The 12963-nt window shown below is 41.2% G+C and overlaps 1 protein-coding gene across 1 annotated transcript in view; it reads right to left on the bottom strand.

The window, feature by feature from the left end:
- LOC138172790 (Golgi phosphoprotein 3) overlaps positions 1-9550 on the bottom strand; it is a 69145-nt gene extending 59595 nt beyond the window's left edge. Inside the window, exon 1 of the mRNA XM_069102659.1 lies at positions 9308-9550. Coding sequence (XP_068958760.1) covers positions 9308-9535 — 228 coding nt within the window. The 5' untranslated portion in view covers positions 9536-9550. The remainder of the gene's footprint in view (positions 1-9307) is intronic.
- Positions 9551-12963: the final 3413 nt, after the last annotated feature.

Here is a 12963-nt window from a genome sequence, read left to right as displayed (position 1 = left end):
TAGATAATCATCAAAGGATATGAAAATGGTTCTCAAAAGAACTGTAAACTATTAAGCATATGAAAGAATATTGCATATCACTGATAATAAGAGAAATAAATCAAAACAACTCTGAAAATAACCTCTTATGCAGCAAATTGGCAAAGATAACCAAAAATGTCATTACTGGAAGGCTGGTAGAAAGACAGACAGTATTGCATTATAGCTGGAGTTGTGAATTGACACAATTTTTACGGCAAAGCATTATGCTAAGAAATTGTTAAAAATGTGTATACCCTTTGACCCAGAGATTCCAATGCTAAGCATATACCCCAAAAACTTTAAAGATAAAAAGAATACCATAGATATCAATATTTTGTGGTAGCAAAGAACTAAAAATTAAACAGATGACCACTGATTAGGAAATGATCAAATTAACCATAGTGCATAAAAATAATGGAAATGTTACTATACTATAAAAAACAGCAAATAACAAAACAATGACTAGTAAAGCATGGAAAGATTTATATGAACTGATGTATACTGAAATAAGCAGAATTAGGAAAACAATATACACAATGACAACAAAGTAAATGAAAAGAACAACAAAACAATCTGAACTAAACGTTATTTAAAATCACAATTATTGGACATGTCCCCAAGAAGTATGAAAAGACTCCACCTCACTAAGACTACCTAGGCACCATTCTTTTCTGATGTGTTGATTGGCTTTAATGAACTGGGGCTGTTTTTTCTTTTCTTCCTCTTCTTTGATTTTTGTTATAGGAGATGGCCCTCTGGAAGGGGGTATGAGAAGAGATTCAGGGGGAAAGGCAGGTGATAAAAATAAAAATATCAATAAAAATCTTTTAAAATCTTAACAGCTTTGGTCTGCAATTAAAGTATTAACACTGGGTCTAAATTCACTAGTGCTAACTTTATTATAAATATGATCAATTTCTTTTTTTTTCTTTGCTTTTTGGAGGGCAGTCGGGGTTAAGTGACTTCCCCAAGGTCACATGGCTAGTTTTTGTGTTAAGTGTCTGAGGCAGAACCCAGGTCCTCCTGACTCCAGGGCCGGTGCTCTTTTCACTGCACCACCTAGCCGCCCCGAAATATGACCAATTTCAAGACTAATGTACAATACAGGTCCATAAGTACACAATTTTCAACCAGGTTTCTGTGCATTTTCAACAGAGATAATAATGTTAGCTCCTACCAAGTTCCTAACTCATCTAAAAAAAAAAAACCAAAATCTAAATAATATTCACAAAAATTACTGAAAATTGTGATTTTTAAAAACCTTAAAATTCACTGTCTTTTAAAAATAAAATTATCACTTAAAGTTTTATTATTTTTAAGGATATTTAGTTTCAAAGCATATATGAATCTAATAAGATTAATATCATAAGCCACATGAAACTCCATTCACTATTTTACTGACAGTATACACCAATTATTCTTCAAATTAAAAGATAGAAGGGCAATACTAATGTTTTAATAAATAAATGCTTTTCCAAATAACAGAATTATTCCCACTTTTGATATATTATTTTAGTAAGATAACTGGTTTAACCAATAACAAGTCACAATGAAATTCTCTGTGTACTTTTCTTCTTGGAAAAAAAAATGGATCAAAAAGTTAAACCTTAGCAGTCATCTAGCTCAGTCAGTAATCTCCAAAGATGAAATGATATATTTGCAAAGCCTTCATCATAGTGCTTGACATATAAAAGTTATAAATGCCTAATCACTCCCCCATCCCCTTCTAAGAGATGTGGGAAACCAGGAATCCTGAGAAGGTCATGGCGTGCCCCGAGAGATATGTGACCTACTGGTCAGATGACCTTTATTGTGTTAGTCAATTGTGTCCAACACAACCATAACTATCCTTATTTCCCAACATTCCCCCAACTGTACCCCTTTGGGCAAAAGTAGGTAATAATTGGTCTCCTCAGAGCAGTTATAATTCAGAAGTGGCAAAGCGTCTAGTAGATAAGCCACTGTACTTGGAATGAGGAAACCAGGATTCAAAACCAACTCAAATTCTTACTAGAATATAGTGACTGTGGGCAAGTCATTTAGCCTCTCTGTATCTCAATTATGGTCTCTTCCAGGTCTAAATCTATGCTCCTATGTCGTAACCTAAATACTACTAGGAATCCACAGCAACTGTAACAGGTCCCACCTTTCTACCCATCCAATCCAATCTCATTTTGTCAGCCAAGCACTCTGAGAGGCTGGCTCTCTGCACTCTGGTGAAATGAAAGAGAATAAGAACCCTTGATATCTAACCCCTCCTCCATAAATGTGAGGCTAGTTCAAGGGTATCAAATTCAAATAGAAACTGGGGCCACCAATCTGTATATAAGGATCCCTGTGGGCCTGCATATTGACTTAGTTTTAAAATGTAATGTTACCAATTTTTAAAAAATTCATTTGGTTAAATATTTCTCAATTACATGTTAATCTGGTTTGGGCTACACTCAGAAATGCAGGCCAAGTGTTTGACACCTCTGGGCTAATTCTTTCCCTAAAAGAGAAAAAAGTTGATTCCAAGACTTAATTGTTAGGGGCCCCAAGGCTGTTCAAGCCACATAGCAATAGAAAAAGCTTCTGGGTGGCCTCAGACTTTGTGGAGGGGCTTTCTGGTCACCAAAAGCCCATCCAAGGATTTGGTGGCTGTTCCAAGGACTCAACATACTCTGCCTTATTGACCAAACTCTCCAGTACAGAAAAGAAAGGAGCTAAGTTTACCAGAGCTAAGTGTTGAAGGACTGTATCCTTTCTTATGCAAACATTTCTAAATAATTATGATTACTTTTGGAACCAGGAAGCAATACCAGGTCTCTTCACAGAAAGACCACTGCTCACTCACATTTTCTTAAGAAATACTTTATTATCTAAATCTCTAATCTCTGCTTCTATGATGCTATTTCAATCAATTTCAGTTACTGGGGAAAATTTTGGTGTTAAAAAATATGTACTTTTGTGGAAGCAAGAAGCACCAGACCATTGAAAGTACTGCATATACAGGGGGCAGAGTTAAGATGGCAAAATAGAAGCAGGACCTCCCCGAGGCTCCAGGTTCCACCTTCCACAATCCATGTAAAAAGGGGTCTCTAAACAAACTTTGGAGCTGCAGAACCCACAAAATGACACAGAGAAGCTAACCTCCGGCTGAGGACAGCCCAGCTGTCCGGCAGGAATCGGCCAGCTCAGCCCCACGCCAAGGCTTTAGCCCCAGGGCGGGCCTGACCCCAAGGGGCTCCAGATCAGCAGCAGCTGTGGCCCTTGGCAGATTTATCAACACATAATGGCAAAGGACAAAGTGAGAGGTCAGTGTAGTCTGGACTTTGGAACCCAGTAAGTGGGAGTGCGTGGCTTTTGCCCCCAGGGCGAGAAGCCACTGAGCAGCCTTAACAGCCAGCTGCTCCACATGGCAGCTTCAGCTCCCGGCCTGCAGAGTGTAGGGGGACCAAGCACCAGTCTGAAGGGTAATCGCTCTTGCTTTAACCTGCTTGGATCTGGATTGCAGTCTAGGGCAGAGGTCCTAAGGTGTGTATACAGCTTGCCAGAGTGTGTGGAGGCCTCAGAGAGGGCACCCATCTAATAACTCCAGCAGGTGAGAAAACCCCAGTGTTTGGGATGAAAGATCCCCTGTCTGGTGGCAGAGTCCTACTGTGGCAAAAAGCCCAGTCAAATGACTGAGGGGCGACATGACCAGGCAAAGGAAACAAAGAAGACAGAAGATTCCAACATTAGACTCCTATTTTGGGGACAAAAAGGAGCAAAGCACGGAACAGGAGGAAGACAGTGAAGTCAGAACTCCCGCATCAAAAGCTTCCAAGGAAAACTCGAACTGGTTACAGGCCATAGAGGACCTTAAGAAGCAGATAAAAGAAGTGGAGGAAAAATTGGGAAGAGAAATGAGAATGATGCAATAAACTTATGAAATGAGAGTCAACAGCCTGACTGAGGAATATACCACCTTAAAAAAATAGACTAACTCAAATGGCAAAAGAGGCTCAAAAAGGCAATGAGGAGAAGAATGCCTTAAAAAAAATTTGCCGGATGGAATCTCAAAAGCTCACTGAGGAGATTCGTTGCTTCACAATTAGACTGAAGCAAATGGAAGCTAATGACTTTATGAGAAATCAAGATGCTGTTAAACAGATCCAAACGAATGAAAGAACAGAAGGCAATGTGAAATATCTCATGGGAAAAACCACTGACCTGTGAAATAGATCCAGGAGAGATAATTTTAAAATTATCGCACTACTTGAAAGCCATGATCAAAATAAGAACCTAGAAATCATCCTCCAGGAAGTTCTCAAAGAAAACTGCCCTGATGTTTTAGAACCAGAGGGCAAAACAGAGGTTGAAAGAATCCACCAATCACCTCCTGAAAAAGATCCCAAAAAGAAAACTCCTAGGAATATTATAGCCAGGTTCCAGAATTCCCAGATTAAGGAGAGAATATTACAAGTAGCCAGGAAGAAACAATTTGAATATTGTGGAAACAGAAGCAGGATAACACAGGATCTGACAGCTTCTACACTGAGGGATCGAAGGGCTTGGAATATGATATTCCAGAGGGCAAAGGAGCTGGGATTAAAACCAAGAATCACCTACCCAGCAAAACTGAGTATCATGTTTCAGGGGGAAATATGGTCATTTAGTGGAATAGGGGACTTTCAAGCATTCTTGCTGAAAAAACCAGAGTTGAATAGAAAATCTGACATTTAGATTCAAGAAGCAAGAGAAGCATGAGAAGGTAAACAGGGAAAAGAAATCATAAGGAACTTATCAAAGTTGAACTATTTACATTCCTACATGGAAAAAATATAATTGTAACTTATGGAAGCTTTCTCAGTAGTTGAAGGGAACAGAAATATATATGTCTATATATGAGGGTATTGGGTATGTGAATACATATGTGAATGTGTATATACATATTTACAGGTATACATAGATAGAGGGCACAGGACCAATTTAACAGGAAGGAATGATACTTAAAAGGTGAAATTAAGAGGTGAGAGAGGAATATAATGAGAGGAGATTGGGAGAGACAGAATTGGGTAAACTATCTCATATAGAAGAGGCAAGGGAAAATGCTTACAATGGAGGGGAAGAATAAGAAGGCAAAAGGGAATGGGTCAACCTTGTTTCCATTAAATTTGGCTTGAGGAGGGAATGAAATACACACTAAATAGGGTATCTCACCCTCCAGGAGAGTAGAGAGGAAGGGGATGAGAGGGGGGATGATGGAAGGGAGGGAAGGCTGGAGGGGAGGGAAGTTGGAAGCACCCACTTTTGAAAAGGGACGGGATCAAAGTGGGAGGTGGGATAGGAGGGAGGGAAATATAGTCAGTCTTTTACAATATATCTACTATGTTATTGTTTTGCATTAGCCATACATGTACAACCCATACTGAACTGCTTTATCTTCCCAGTAAGGGTGGGTGACAAGGGAGGAAGAGAATGAATCTGGAATTCAAAGTTTTAAAATCAAATGTTTAAATATAAATATATATATATACTATTATTAATACTATTTTACATGTAATTGGGCAATAAGATATACAGGCACTGGGACATAGAGATCCACTGGAAAAGTCAAAAGGGAGAAAATATGGGAGAGAACAGATTGGAGGAGGGGATATCTTGTGGGACTGCTATTTTAGGGCGGTGGGCAGGGGAAAAACAGGGAGAAAATCTGTAACTCAAAATCTGGCAGAAATGAATGATGTAAATCAAAAGTTAATAAAGCATTTGAAAAATGAAATTAAAAAAATTTTTTTTTAAATTTTAAAAAAAGAAATAGTTTACTATAAATAGCACTTAGCTAGCACAGTACCTTAGTACATAGTAGGCACTTAACAAATACTAAGATACCAATGTATACAATTAAACTTGGTTTATAGCTATTTAATTTAAATACATGAATTCCAACATAAAAAATATCAACTTCCCAGTAATACCCTGTCTTCTACACTGGCTGTCCTAAACCATTAATTGCCATGGATTTTTCATTTTATATTGTAGATACTCTTGTTCTTCAACCAGGGCTCTTTCTGCTACACCATGATGTTTCTCAATAATCTCTGGCTCTAGTCATCCAACCAATTCGGAACCCACCTTACAGTACTATCATTCAGTCTACACATTTCCATTTGTGAGACTGTTAAATGCCTTGCTGAGATCCAAGTTATGTATACCAGAAATCTATGAATCTAGTAACTATTTTCTACTATGGAGGGGAAAAAAATTGAGTATCAAAATCAACTATGCTAACCCTCCACAAAAGTATAACCTCTCAAAGCAGATGCAAATCTTTTCTCTAATTATGGCTAGTGTTGAGATCAACAAGCTATCCTGGATAGTCACATTTGGGCTATTGTGAGCATAGTGAAAAGATACTGAATTTTAAGAGTCTGGGAGTCCTGGGTGTGAATTACTGCTTGTATGGTCCTAGGCATGTCAGAGAACCTCTCCTTGATTCAATTTCTTATACATGAAATCAGAGGATTAGATTTGATCTTTAGAGTCCCTGTGAGTTCTAAATCCAATTACTCTAATCATACCAATCACACTGAAAGCATAGTCATTCTTAAAATGAAGGAAACACATAGCTTAAATTACTTGGAGCCTGATTCTACCACTGAAAAATACTGAACTGTCTAAATTTCAAAATAACAAATAAAATCAAACGAGAGGCTTGGGGATAAATTATCTTCATGGGAAAAATAAGAATGCAGAGAAAGCCAAAGGATTTAAGCCTTCACAAAATGAAAACAGACCAATTAAATTTCTCACTGGTCATCTCAAAACTCTAGAAGTTGTTATAGTATTTCCGTAACATTATAAAACACTGGTTTTCTGCTAAAATGTTCCAAGTAATTTCTTGTTTCCTTTGATAGATCTTTAACCACCACAATCCTACTATCTGTGGTCAGTCCAGAATTTGAAGATTCTCTTCAAAGGTTCTTTCTCACCTTGAGTCTCATCAGCTACCAAGAGTTCAATTATCTTTATGCAGATGATTGATTCCCAGATCAATAAATCTAGCCCTAGTTGGTCTCCTAACCGCCAGTCTTTTGTCACCAACGGTCTACTGAATAGCTCAAACTGGATGCCCTATAATCATCTCCAAAATAGAACTCATTCCTTGCCATCTCCTGAATTTCCCCTACAGCTGTCAAGGAATCCTCCCCTGGTGCCCAGGTTCACAACCTCGATGTCATTTTAAATTCCTCACTATCAAGGCCACTAGGTGGCGCAACGAATAGAGCACTGGCTGTGGAGTCAGGAGGACCGAGTTCAAATAGGACCTCAGACACAACACAAAAACTAGCCATGTGACCTTGGGCAAGTCTCTTAACCCCAACCATCCTCCAAAAAGCAAAAAAAAATCCTCACTCTAATTCACCCCACATATCTAATCAGTTGCCAAATTTTGTCGATCTTTCTTATACATCCACCCTCTCTCCACTCACATAGTCACAACCCTAATCCAGGCCTTCATCACCTCTCACCTGGAGGACTACTAAAGAACCTCCTAATTAATTGGACTTCTTGCCTCAAGTCTCTCCTCACTTCAATCCATCCATTCAGATGCCAAAGTAATTTTGCTAAAGTGTAGCCCCATACTCAACAAAGTCCAATGGGTCCCTCTTACCTGCATGATCAATTACAGAATCCTGTTTGGTATTTAACACTCTTCACAACCTGACACCTTCCTACCTTTCCATTCTTCTTACACACTACTCCTACACACTTTTAAGAACCAGCCAATACTGACCTACTGTTTGCTGTTGCTAACAGAAGCCGTTCTATCTCCAGCCACCTGTTCCAAGTGTTCTCCCTCCTCCTTGCCTTAGAATTCCTGGCTTCTTTCAAGACTCAGTTTGAATGCCACTTCCCCCAGAAAGTCTATCTTTGGCCTCTTCTATTCCCCAACCCCACTTCTTTCCCCTCCATACCCCCAGCTACTAGAGTCTTCCCTTCCATCTTTTACAGGTTTCCTCGGCTATCAGAATTAAAGCTCCTTAAGGACAAACTTTTTACCTTTCTCAGTATTCCCAGTGCTTGACATATAGCAGAAGTTTAATCAATGTTTTCTGGTTAAAAACAACTCTTGTGCAATACTGCATTTTCCTTTGACATTTATGAAACAGATTAAAAAGCAGGCATTACTACTCATTTATGCTCGGAGATTGAAAATACACCAAGTTTAACTTGGTCAAAGACAGTCACTGATTTATAGAACCAAGGCTAAGCAAGTGAGTAGGAGGCACTGCAACGCGCTAGACTAAATGCTATAAAGTTAAATTTGAGTTTTTTTATGTTCCCAAACACCAGTATTCTAAAAGAATTGCAATATATAAATGAAAACTGAAAAGTTAACACAGAATATAACCTAACAGATAAAAGAAAGGTTAAATTTGGATAGGAAAAAATGTCTCACAGTACAGAAATTCTATGCCCATATTCACAAATTCTGAATATACAACAGTAAAATTTACTGATTCTTCTTTTGAGTTTGTTCCTCAATACAGCAGGCCCGTATTGTTGCGTTAAAATAAACCTAAAATAAAAAAAAATAGTCTGTTGAGTTAAAATAAACTTACACTAGACTTGAGATGTAGCACTGCCCTGACAAGGAAATCATGTCTATTTACCTCCTGTCTTGACCAAAATGTCACCAGCAATACTGGTAAATTCTTTTTAAAAGTTCAATTCATCATAAGAAAAATTACAGGTCATTGAAAAAAACTATTCTGGCACATCAAACTCTAAAAGCATTTCTTTTTAAAAGAGCAAGAATTTTTAAAAGCCTTTTAACTTTACAAACTATTTTACTGCAAGATCAAATGGCAATTCTCACGATAAACTTTCCCATAAGGAAATAATACCCTGCCAAAGTCTGGTGGTAAAAAAGTCTGGATTCTTCCTTATTTATCTCTTCTCACCTACTGACCAAAAATAAAAGAACCGGACACATTGAAAGGCACAGAAAGCTTCCTGGACAAGCTTCAGCCAACTACGAGTGCAGGGTTCAGGGAAGGAAAGCAAATTGCACAGGATTCTGGTCCTTGTTAAGCTGCCACTAAAATTGCTTCTAGACGTTCTGCGTGGACAGCGCCCGTAAAACTTTTATCTGGCCTTCCAAAGGGCCACGACTTTTTTCTCCCCGCACACACAGCATCTGCGGCTGCCTGGAGATCGGGTTCTGGGGCCTCCCTGGCCTCTCGTGAGCTGGGGTGGCCGGAGCCGGCCCCCCGCCCCGCCCCTCCCCCGAGGACCCCCGCGCCCGCGCCGCTACCTCTCGGTCCTTCAGGCCCAGCAGCAGCACCTCCTCCATCAGCGTCAGCCGGGTCTCCTTGGAGTCGCCCTGCTCCTCGTCGTCCGGCTCATCCCGGCGGCTCTGCGCGTCGTCGCCGCCGCCGCCCCCCCCGCCGCCGCCGGCCGCCCGCTCCTTGTCGGCGGCGCTGCGCGAGGCCTCGGTGCGGCGCTGCACAAGGCCCGAACTGCGCTGGGTCAGCGAGGTCATGGCTGCGGCCGGGGCCGGCGGCGGGTCGGAGGGCGCCGCCTCGCCTTCGCTCCCCGCTAGCCCGCGACGGCCCGCACGGGCTCCGCTTCAAGCGCGGCAGCGACGTCCGTCAGCGCCGGCGCCCGCGGGAGTCATGAAGGATGGGCCTCGGGGCTGCTCGCTCGGCGGCCGGGAGAAGGCCGGCGCGCGGGCAGGGAAGGGGGCTCCTGCTTGCGGGGGCGGCGGCGGTGACGGGCGCGCCGAGGGGGAAGTGGCGGCGGCGACTTTCCTCCAATATGGCGGCGCGGGCTGATGTCACCGGAGGATGTGGCAGAGTCCGTAGGGGCTGGGGGGGGGAGGGACCGGAAGAAGCGAAAAGGGACGGGGGGGGGGGGGGGGGGGGGGGGGGGGGGGGGGGGGGGCCGCGGGGGAGGGGCGCGGGCTGCATTCCACTCTGTCCCGCGCCACTTCCCCGGCCCACCCCCCCCCCCCCCACCCCAGCTTCCCAGCCCTCGAAGCCACCTCCCTCATCTCGTGACTGCCTCGGGGCCCTTCTGCGGGCTTCCCTCCCCGCTTCCCCACTCTGGGCATGCGCTGGGAAAGTGACCCAGCGCAGAGAGGAATGCAGCCCGCGCCCCTCCCCCGCGGTACTTCCTGGGAGAGGGGCGGGTGCTGGGAGGGGGGAGGCGCAGAGGAGCTGGGAGGGCGGGGCCTTTAAAGCCGGCGTAGTCTAGGGAAAGTCAGTTAAATGCCCGGGCTCAGTTTCCTAATCTACAAAAAGAAGTGGTTAGACTAGGCGGCTGCCGGGGTCTAGCTCTGCGATCTTGTGATTTGTCCGCTGAAGTCATGGCTCCGCTGCTAAGATTTCTGGAAAGAAAGACAGAAAGAGCCTAGGGCCAGGTTCCATCCAGAGAATCCAGGAGGATGTGTGATCTGATGGTCTAAATAAATGCAAGCGCTTCTGCCCGAGTTTACAAGCTTGTGATATCTGTGACTGAGTAAATCCGACACTATTATCTTAAAAGTAAATTGCATAAATCGTTTTGAAATGAAATTTTCTACTAATTACAGAAAAGAAACTGAGGTTCCGGTTCTTACCTATCAGTCTAACAAAAGGTGACCAAAAAGGGAAACTGACAACTATTAGAAGGTCTTCGTGGGGAAAACAGGCAGGTTAACCTACAGCTGATGGAAGTATGAATTGGTCCAGCCATTCTGAAAAATAATTTGTAACTATACCCAAAATACCACTAAACTGTTCATGCCCTTTTGACCCAGTAATACCACTACTAGGTCTATACTCCCAAAGAGAGCAAAAGAAAAAGACATCTATGTACAAAAATAATCTTATTTTTGTAGTAGCATAGAGTTGGAAAACTGAGATTCCTATAAATTAGAGAATGGCTGTAGAAAAAAATATATAATATATAAATGTAATGATATACTGTTGTGTCATAAGGAATTCTGAAAGGGACAGTTACAGAAAAACTTGGAAAGATTTATATGAATTAATTTGGAATGAAGTGAGTCACACCAAGAGAACTACTTATCTAATAACATTTGTGAAAACAAGCAACTTGAAAAGATTTAAGAACTGTGATCAATGGAGGAATCAACTATGATTCCAGAGGACATGTGATATAACCTGCTACCTTCCTGCATCTTGGTAGAGATGATAGAGTGCAGAATGAAACATTTTTTGGGCTTGGAGAATACAGAATTTTGTTTTGAATAGTCACATTCATAGTTTTTCTTCTGTTTTTATTATTATTACTATTTGCCAGTGAGGAGGGGGTATGAATGGGAAGGAGATAAAATTGATTTTTATTCTTTGAAAAAAAGGGTTTTTATTCCTTCTTCCATTATTCTTCCATTATTCCATTCTTCCATTATCCCTTATTCCATCTTTGACCAATCTACTTACTTGATATGTACATAACCATACATACACACAGAGAGAGATGAAAACTTCCAAAATATTCAATAAACATTCTTGAAAATTTATGGGAGGACATGGACAGGAATAAGACAGAATCAAAAAGATTGATTATGATATCCACATTGATAAGATCACAAATCCATTGTACCATTGAGGTATGGAACAGTCGTATTTAAATTCATACTATTTTAGAGCTGAAAGGAACCTTGGAAGATACAGTCTGACTTCCTAGTTTGACTAATGAGGAAACTATGACTCAGAGAGTCCAAGGTCACAGAATGGCAGAGTGAAGGCTAGAACCCAGATTTCCAGACTCCTTAATCAAGTGTTTTTATGACACCACCTGAATTCTTATTTAGTTTCATTCAATGTATTTGTATACTTTGAATACCTGTAAGTTTAATTAACTCTTAAGTTCCCAATAGTTTGGTAGGAGTTCTAGCCCTTTTGAATGTAGAACCTACCCTAATGTGACAGGACAACAAGCTAAGCTCAAAATGTAATAAGGAGGGGGTAAGCTGGATTGCAGTGGGAAAATTGTGTAGCCCTTGTGATTTCAAGCTGCTCTGTGACACAATCCCATTTTTTAAAAATACCCAAAAATTCTTCCTGTGAGATAGACAACCTTGACTACTGCGATGGATGGTAAAGAGGAAATAACAATAGCTCATATTTATTTATATAGTGTTTTAAAGTTTGCAATATGCTTCTCACGTATCTCTTTTGAGCCTCACAAAAGCCCCGTCTGTCGTGAAATAGATGTTGTTATATTCCCATTTTATAAATGGGGAATCTGAGGCTGTGAGACTTATTACGAAGTGTCCCTCAGCTAACCAGTATCTGAGGCAGTGTTTGAACAGAGGGCTTTCTGATTCCAAGTCCAGCACTCTATTCACTACACCAAGAGGCCTCCCTAAGAGGAAGTTAAAAGACTGAGAGAAAGGTTTGGGGGTTTATGGAAGGACCTGGATAAAAACCTTGCTTGTTTTCTATGCTAACGAGAATGACCCTTACAGGGGAAATGACAAAACAAAAATGGCTAACGAGAGATGAACACCCAAAATAAGCAAGGAGATAATAAGAACACATCTAATTGTCCTTGATCAATCCATCCATCAAGAAAGTATTAAGTACCTACTATGTGCTAAGCTAGGTTACAAATATAAATATTGAAACCGATAAAGAATAAATGTTGTTTGTCCTTCATACTAGAAGACCACCAATGATATCATGATGCCGATCAAGGTACAGTGTGACCAAATGTGGCTAATCAGACCAGTACAAACTCAGAAGGCTCTACCATAGGGCGGGCACAGTCTGTCTGAACATTTGGGATGGTGATATCTCTAGATTTACACATCCTCTTTGTGCTACTGCAATTCTGCTTTGCTCACAGAGCACAGCACCTTCTTTGATGAGGGCATGTCATTCTGGGCAGTCCTGTGCCAGTGTCTCATGTCTTAAATTGATACTAAAGTTCTTCAAAGAGACCTTGAAAGTGTCCTTGTAT

The sequence above is a fragment of the Petaurus breviceps genome, unplaced genomic scaffold (genome assembly GCF_028583685.1).
Source record: "Petaurus breviceps papuanus isolate PSGF00001 unplaced genomic scaffold, PetGlider_PUasm1.0 129, whole genome shotgun sequence".
NCBI classification, from domain to species: domain Eukaryota; kingdom Metazoa; phylum Chordata; class Mammalia; order Diprotodontia; family Petauridae; genus Petaurus; species Petaurus breviceps.
This window is presented reverse-complemented; position numbering and strand designations above follow the sequence as displayed.